The sequence below is a fragment of the Colobus angolensis genome, unplaced genomic scaffold (assembly GCF_000951035.1).
Source record: "Colobus angolensis palliatus isolate OR3802 unplaced genomic scaffold, Cang.pa_1.0 Scaffold271, whole genome shotgun sequence".
In the NCBI taxonomy this organism is placed as follows: Eukaryota; Metazoa; Chordata; class Mammalia; order Primates; family Cercopithecidae; genus Colobus; species Colobus angolensis.
The window spans coordinates 363,859-372,320 of NW_012115944.1; the positions used below are offsets into that span (position 1 = coordinate 363,859).

At 45.1% G+C, this 8,462-nt stretch overlaps 1 protein-coding gene across 2 annotated transcripts in view; it reads left to right on the top strand.

Moving 5' to 3' along the window:
• The window catches only part of METTL2A (methyltransferase like 2A), a 24,535-nt gene that overhangs the window by 7,652 nt on the left and 8,421 nt on the right, over window positions 1-8,462 (top strand). For both annotated transcript variants that reach the window (XM_011947908.1, XM_011947909.1), the window contains 2 exons: window positions 2,449-2,509; window positions 6,829-6,968. In XM_011947908.1, coding sequence (XP_011803298.1) covers window positions 2,449-2,509; window positions 6,829-6,968 — 201 coding nt within the window. The remainder of the gene's footprint in view (window positions 1-2,448; window positions 2,510-6,828; window positions 6,969-8,462) is intronic.

The window sequence follows — 8,462 nt, forward strand, 5'->3', positions numbered from 1 at the left end:
ACAATCTCAGCTCACTGCCAAGCTCCACTTTCCAGGTTCACGCCATTCTCCTGCCCCAGCCTCCTGAGTAGCTGGGACTACAGGTGCCCACCACCATGCCCGGCTAATTTTTTGTATTTTTAGTAGAGATGGGCTTTCACCATCTTGGTCAGGCTGGTCTCAATCTCCTGACCTTATGATCCACCCACCTCGGCCTCCCAAAGTGCTGGGATTACAGGCATGAGCCACCATGCCCAGCCTAATTTTTGTATTTTTTTAGTAGAGACAAGCTTTCACTACGTTGGCCAGGCTGGTCTCGAACTCCTGACCTCAGGTGATCCACCTACCTCAGCCTCCTAAAGTGCTGGGATTACAGGCGTGAGCCACCATGCCCAGCCCACTCTGCAGTCTTTACAGCCTTTTTATGTTTCTTGAGTTACCCTATTGCCTTTTTTTTTTTTTTTTTTTTTTTGAGACAGGCTCTCTGTCACCCAAGCTGGAATGCAGTGGTCATCACACCTCACTGTAGCTTCAGCCTTCCAGGACTCAGTTGATCTTCCCACCTCAGCCTCCCAAGTAGCTGAGACAATAGGTGTGTGCCACCACCCCTGCTAATTTTTGTCTTTTTTGTAGAAACGAGGTTTCGCCATGTTGCACAGGCCAGGGTTCTTAATATTTTTTTAATGTATCTGATAAAGTCTTTGGAACATTTCTCAGGCTAATGTATTTTTCATTTGTTTTCTTTTTATATATAACAGCTTTTTGGAGATACAAAGTGTGTAATACAGTGGTTTTTTTGTTTGGTTGGTTTTCTTTTTTTCTTTTTTTTTTTGAGACAGCATCTTGCCCTGTCGCCCGGGCTGGAGTGCAGTGGCACAATCTTGGCTCACTGCAACCTCTACCTCCCATCGTCAAGCAGTTCCCCTGCCTCAGCCTCCCGATAGCTGGGATTACAGGCGCCCGCCACCACACCCAGCTAATTTTTTGTATTTTTGGTAGAAACAGGTTTTCACTGTGTTGGCCAGGCTGGTCTCGAACTCCTGACCTTGTGATCCACCCACCTCAGCTTGCCAAAGTGCTGGGATTGCAGGCGTGAGCCACCACGCCCGACCATAATACAGTGGTTTTAAGTTAATTCATGGAATTGTGCAGCCATTGCTGCAGTCAGCTTCAGGACATTTTCATCACCCCAAAAAGAAGCCCCATACCCATCAGCAATTACTCCCCATTTCCCGATTTCCCCCAGCCTCTAGCCCTAAGCAACTACTACTCTACAAATGCATGGATCTCTATATAGATTTATCTTGGGCTAATTTTAAGTATATGAAGTAAAATAGAGAAAACCAATTATTTTAAAATACAGTTCTATCCTCAGATCCCAATTAAGGACTCTGATTTTAAAAGTAATACTCTCAGCCCTTCATATTCACCTGTTCTGTATCCGAGAATTCAAGCAACCTTGGATTGAAAATAAATAGGGCCGGGCGCGGTGGCTCAAGCCTGTAATCCCAGCACTTTGGGAGGCCGAGACGGGCGGATCACGAGGTCAGGAGATCGAGACCATCCTGGCTAACACGGTGAAACCCCGTCTCTACTAAAAAATACAAAAAACTAGCCGGGTGAGGTGGCGGGCGCCTGTAGTCCCAGCTACTCGGGAGGCTGAGGCAGGAGAATGGCATGAACCCGAGAGGAGGAGCTTGCAGTGAGCTGAGATCCGGCCACTGCACTCCAGCCTGGGTGACAGAGCAAGACTCGGTCTCAAAAAAAAAAAGAATTCTGGCATTACAATTTGTTTTGTATTTTGATGTCTTCAGAATAAATATATAATGTGCTTCATAATGGAAGCAATTTTGATGGTTTTAAAATCTACATTTTTTGTATTGCTACCTTGTGCTGAGACTTGTGCTAGATAGTGAGGATACCAAGAAAAATAAGCACAGGGATTTTGTGTTGTTTGTCTTTATCTCCTCAGCATATAAGATAATACCCAATACATAGTGGACCCTCAGTAGTGTTTGGTGAACTAATAAGCGAGAGGTGTAATCTCCGCTGTCACAGCACTCACCCGCTATGTGGTGGGGGCCAACGGACAGGTACAGATGTGTTCCTGGTGTGGAGAAAGTGCCAAGGTAGCTCAGAGCAGAGAAAAAAGAATTCTTGTGGTGCTATCGAGCAAGGTTTCATTTGAGAGAAAAGTAGAATTTCTGTAGATGGAAAAAGAGAAGACATTGATTTGAAACTCACTGGTTGTTTTATAAACTTCATATTAGCTATGTCCACACAGCCTCCAAAAGGATATAATTCAAAAAGGATTTTAACCAAAATGAAATATGTTGTGACTAATAGATACAGTTTATTTGAATGAATGATGGTTTTTCCTATTTGGTGTTTTAACTCTACTATACAAGAATGAGAGTAGACATAGCTCAATTTGTAGTCTCATTGTTCTGTCTTTTCTGCCCATTTCAGTGACCCAGGACTCTTTGTTTACTGCTGTGATTTTTCTTCCACAGCTATAGAACTGGTCCAGGTGAGTACAATGGCTCCTATTGGGAATTTCCACTGATTAAAGGGAAAAGGTTCTCCTAAAAATCAAGGTCTCTGGCTGTGTTCTTATTATATGGTCTGTTTTCTTATGGTCTAAAAGTAAAAGATTTACTGATAACAAGCATACCTTGTTTTATTGCAGTTCACTTTATCACACTGTACAGATGTGGTATCCATTCATATATTGAAGGCTGCATCAAGCAAGCCTACCAGTGCTATTTCTCCACCACCATATGCTCACTTAGTGTCTGTGTGTCATGCTTTGGTGATTCTCAGAATATTTCAGACTCTTTTACTATTAGTATGTTATAGCGTGTGATGTTACTATTGTACTTGGTTTGGGGTTCCACAGATCACATCTGTGTAAGACGGTCAACTTAACAAATGCATGTGTTGTGACTGCTCCACCAACCGGCCATTCCCCCATTTCTCTCCCTCTCCTCAGGTCTCCCTGTTCTCTAAGACACAATATTGCAATTAGGCCACTTCATACTCTACAGTGTCCTCTGTGTGTTAAAGTGAAAGGAAGAGTTTCACCACGTTGCCCAGGCTGGTCTCGAATGATAGCTTACACTTGTGTTGTGATTATTAAATTTAATACACAATTGCATAAACCAATGAAATATGATTACAGGCTGGTGGGGTGACTCATGCCTGTAATCCCAGCACTTTGGGAGGCCAAGGTGGGCAGATCACGAGGTCAGGAGTTCAAAACCAGCCTGACCAACATGGTGAAACCCCGTCTCTACTAAAAATACAAAAAAATTAGCCGGGCTAAAATACAAAAAATGGTGCACACCTGTAATTTCAGCTACTTAGGAGGCTGAGGTAGGAGAATCGCTTGAACTCAGGAGGCATAGGTTGCAGTGAGCCGAGATTGCGCCACTGCACTGCAGCTAGGCAACAGAGCAAGACTCCATCTCAAAAAATAAATAAATAAAAATACATTATTGGTCGGACACAATGGCTTAACGTCTGTCATCCCAACACTTTGGAAGGCTGAGGCGGATGGAATCAGGAGTTCAAGACTAGCCTAGGCAACATGGTGAAACTCCATCTCTACTAAAGAAAAATACAAGAAATTATCCAGGCATAGTGGTGGGCACCTGTAGTCCCAGCTACTCAAGAGGCCAAAGCAGGAGAATCACTTGAACTGGGGAAGCAAATGTTGTAGTGAGCCCGCTGCACTCCAGCCTGGGTGACAGAGTGAGATTCCATCTCAAAAAAAAAGACAAAGAAAATAGTTCATTGCTGAAACATGTTAATAATCATCTAAACCTTCAGCAAGTTGTCATCTTTGCTGGTGGAGGGTCTTGCCTTGATATTGATGGCTGCTGACTGATCAGGGTGGTGGTTGCCGAGGGCTGTGGTGGTGATTGCTAAGGGCTGGGGTGAGTGGCAGTTTCTTAAAATAAGGTAACAGTGAAGTTTACCATATCAATTGGCTCTTCCTTTCATGAAAGATTTCTCTGTAGCATGCGATGCTGATAGGATTTTGCCCATAGTAGAGCTTTCAAAGTGAAGTCCATTCTCTCAAACCCTGCTGCTGCTTTATCAACTAAGTTTGATGCCATTTCAAAACAAAAAACCTTTCTTGCCATTTCAAAACAATGTTCACAGCATCTTTACCAGAGTAGATTTGATCTCAATAAACCACTTTCTTTGCCCATAAGAAGCAACTCCTTACAGATAAGGATACTGGAAGGGAGGAAGGGAGGGAAGGAGGGAAAGAAGGAAGGAAGGAAGGAAGGAGGAAGGGAGGAAGGAAGTAAAGAAAAGAAGGAAGGAAGGAAGGCTAAAACAGAAGCAGCAATGAGATTGCAGCAATTCAGTCACATCTTCAGACTTCACCTTTTTTTTTTTTTTTTTTGAGACAGAGTCTCACTGTGTGCCCAGGCTGAAGTAGAGTGACACAATCATAGCCCACTGCAGCCTTGAACTTTTGGGCTCAGGCGATCCTGATAGACGATTCCATTGGGGTTCTTTGAGTTACAAGTAACAGAAACATCTAGACAAACTCAAAGCAATAAAGGAGAATGTCATAGAACCTAACGGCACAAAATACAGCCCCAAGTTCCTGGTGTCTTACCTCTCATTGCCCAGGGCCCGTTTGTTTTTTCCCTCTTTGCATACCAGCTTTCTCTAGTCAGTTTTTCCTGGTTTTGCACGTGGCTCCAACGTGCTTGCTCCTCCCGGTCCCTTACAAATTCACCCTCTTCAGGGGTTCATGGTGCCTCACTAAAATGACTGTGTCCCAGTTCTGAAGTCCCTGGAAAGTCTAGTTAACACAACCTAACTGGTAAATACAGCAGCCCTGTTTGAATCACTTTTGGCCAATGAGAAACAAACTCACATATTTGGAGAAGATGGACATTGAAGGCAGATGTCTTAAAATGTATCTGTTATGGCCGGGCGCGGTGGCTCACGCCTATAATCTCAGCGCTTTGGGAGGCCGAGGTCGGCGGATCACGAGGTCAGGAGTTCGATGCCAGCCTGACCAAGATGGTGAAACCCCCGTCTCTACTAAAAATACAAAAATTAGCTGGGCATGGTGGCACACACCTGTAGTCCCAGCTACTTGGGAGGCTGAAGCAGAAGAATCGTGTGAACCCAGGAGGCAGAGGCTGCAGTGAGCCGAGATGGCGTCACTGCACTCCAGCCTGGGTAAATAGAGCAAGACTCCATCTCAAAAAAAAAAAAAAATGTGTCTGTTACAATTGGCCAGGTGTGGTGGCTCACACCTTTAATTCCAGCACTTTGGGATGCTGACGTGGGTGGATTACTTACCAGCCTGGCCAACATGGTGAGACCCTGTCTGTAGGTTAAAAAACACAAAAACTAGGCCAGGCGCAGTGGTTCATGCCTGTAATCCCAGCACTTTGGGAGGCCAAGGCGGGCAGATCATTTGAGGTCAAGAGTTCCAGACCAGCCTGGGCAATATGGTGAAACCCCATCTCTACTAAAAGTACAAAAATTAGCCAGGCATGGTGGTAGGTGCCTGTAATCCCAGCTACTCGAGAGGCTGAGTCAGGAGAATCATTTGAACCTGGGAGGTGGAGGTTGTAGGAGCCAAGATCATGCCATTGCACTCCAGCCTGCGTGACAAGAGCGAAACTCCATCTCAAAAAAAAAAAAAAAAAAAAAAAACTAGCAGGATGTGGTGGCGTGCACCTGTAATCCCAGCTACTGGGGAGGTTGAGGCAGGAGAATTGCTTGAACCCAGGAAGCAGAGGTTGCAGTGAGCCGAGATCACACCACTCCAGCCTGGGCAACAGAACAAGACTCTGTCTCAAAAAAAAAAAAAAAGTGTCTGTTACAATTATGTATAATGCTATTAGGGCAGGTTCAGGATTGGTAGTGCCATGTTTTTGGAATTATTCATGAAGTTAAAGACCAAATGAATATTGAAGCCTATCTTCAGTTTTTGCTAACAAAGTACATTTAAATTTTCTACATCTACAGAAATAGATTTTCCTGAAGAATTCTATGGTTTGTGTAATATTTTCTAGTTGGGAGTTATTTTAAATCATGTACTTTGTTTTGAGACAGGGTCTCAATCACTCAGGCTGGAGTGCAGTGGTACAATCACTCAGGCTGGAGTGCAGTGGTACTCACTGCAGCCTTGATCTCCTGGGCTCAAGTGATTCTCCCACCTCCTGTATAACTGGGACTGCAGGCACACGCCACCACACCTGGCTAATTTTTTTTATTTTTTTAATTTTTTTTTTTTGAGATGGAGTCTAGCTCTGTCGCCCAGACTGGAGTGCAGTGGCGTGATCTCAGCTCACTGCAACCTCTGCCTCCCAGGTTCAAGTGATTCTCCTGCCTCAGCCTCCAGAGTAGCTGGGATTACAGGCGGGCACCACCACGCCCAGCTAATTTTTTGTATTTTTAGTAGAGATGGAGTTTCTCCGTGTTGGTCAGGCTGGTCTCGAACTCCCGACCTCAGGTGATCCGCCCACCTTGGCCTCCAAAAGTGCTGGGATTACAGGCATGAGCCACCACGCCCTTGCCATTACTTTCAATAGCAAAAACCACAACTACTTTTTCACCAATCTATATAATGATTAGAAATATATCCCCTACTCAGGAGGGTGAGGCAGGAGATTCTGTTGTGTCAACCCAAGAGTTTGAGGCCAGCCTGGGCAATATGGGGAGATTTTGCCTCAAAAAAAAGAAAAAAGAAATACATCCCTCTTTGTGAAGTAGCAGCAGTTACATTTAAAATTTAAAACAAGATAATCTTTTCTTTAGGCTATGTTAATATTTTCTAACGTACTTATCTCTTCCACCTGTCTGCAGACAAATCCAGAATATGATCCTTCACGGTGTTTTGCCTTTGTTCACGACCTGTGTGATGAAGGGAAGAGTTACCCAGTGCCCAAGGGCAGTCTTGATATTATCATTCTCATATTTGTTCTTTCAGCGATTGTTCCAGACAAGTAAGTTTGGGTCCCTTGGCCGGTAGTGTCACAAAAAGAAAGCTTTGGGTGAGGGACCTTTTTTTTAAGATAGGGTCTTGTTCTGTCAGCCCAGGCTGGAGTGCAGTGGTACAATCATGGCTCACTGCAGCCTTAACCTCTTGGACTTAAATGATCCTCCCTCCTCAGCTTCCCAAGTAGGTGGGACCACAGGCACGTGCCACCAGTCCTGGCTAATTTTTGTGTTTTTAGCAGAGATGGGGTTTTGCCATGTTGCCCAGACTGGTCTTGAATTCCTGGCTGAAGTGATCTTCCCACCTTGGCCTCCCAAAGTGCTGGGATTATAGGCGTGAGCCACCATGCCCAGCCTGGTGAGGGACCTTGATATTAGAGTTGGGCTAGAAGTAAAAAGAGTTTTGTTTATGTTCTGATAGACACAAGGAAGCCACACCATTTGTAATGATGCGAGCATCTCAGCCATTTTCCTAAATTTGTCTTGATGTCCTGCTTCTGCTCTGTCCTCGAAACTTCTGCCTGCTGGCTGCAGTAGTTGGTTCTTCATTTCCTTGTTGTGGCTCAACATTGGGAAAGAATGGGAAATCAGTCTCTAATGAGTATGTGGGGAAATTCCTATTGATAATCTCATCACATGCCATTTTAGAACTGTGGGTTTCACAGCTTTTAGGTAATGTCTCATTATTGGCCCTCTATTTATTTTTTTATATTTATTTATTTTGAGACGGGAGTCTTGCCCTGTCGCCCGGGCTGGAGTGTAATGGCATGATCTAGGCTCACTGCAACCTCCGCCTCCCTGCTTCACACAATTCTCCTGCCTCAACCTCCCGAGTAGCTGGGATTACAGGCACCCGTGACCATGCCCAGCTAATTTTTTTTTTTTTTTTTTTGAGACGGAGTCCAGCTCTGTTGCCCAGGCTGGAGTGCAGTGGCCGGATCTCAGCTCACTGCAAGCTCTGCCTCCCGGGTTTACGCCATTCTCCTGCCTCAGCCTCCCGAGTAGCTGGGACTACAGGCGCCCGTCACCTCGCCCAGCTAATTTTTTGTATTTTTTAGTAGAGATGGGGTTTCACCGTGTTAGCCAGGTTGGTCTCGATCTCCTGACCTCGTGATCCGCCCGTCTCGGCCTCCCAGAGTGCTGGGATTACAGGCTTGAGCCACCGTGCCCGGCCATGCCCAGCTAATTTTTATATTTTTAGTAGTGATGGGGTTTCACCATATTGGCCAGGCTGGTCTCAAACTCCTGTCCTTGTGATCTGCTCACCTCCGCCTCTCAAAATGCTGGATTACAGGCGTGAGTCACCACACCCAGCCTTTTTTCTTTTTTTCTTTGGAGATGGAATCTTGCTCTGTTGCCCCAGCTGGGGTGCAGTGATGAGATCTCAGCTCACTGCAACCTTCACCTCCCAGGTTCAACCAATTCTCCTGCCTCAGCCTCCCGAGTAGCTGGGATTACAGGTGTACACCACCATGCCTGGCTAATTTCTGTATTTTTTTTTT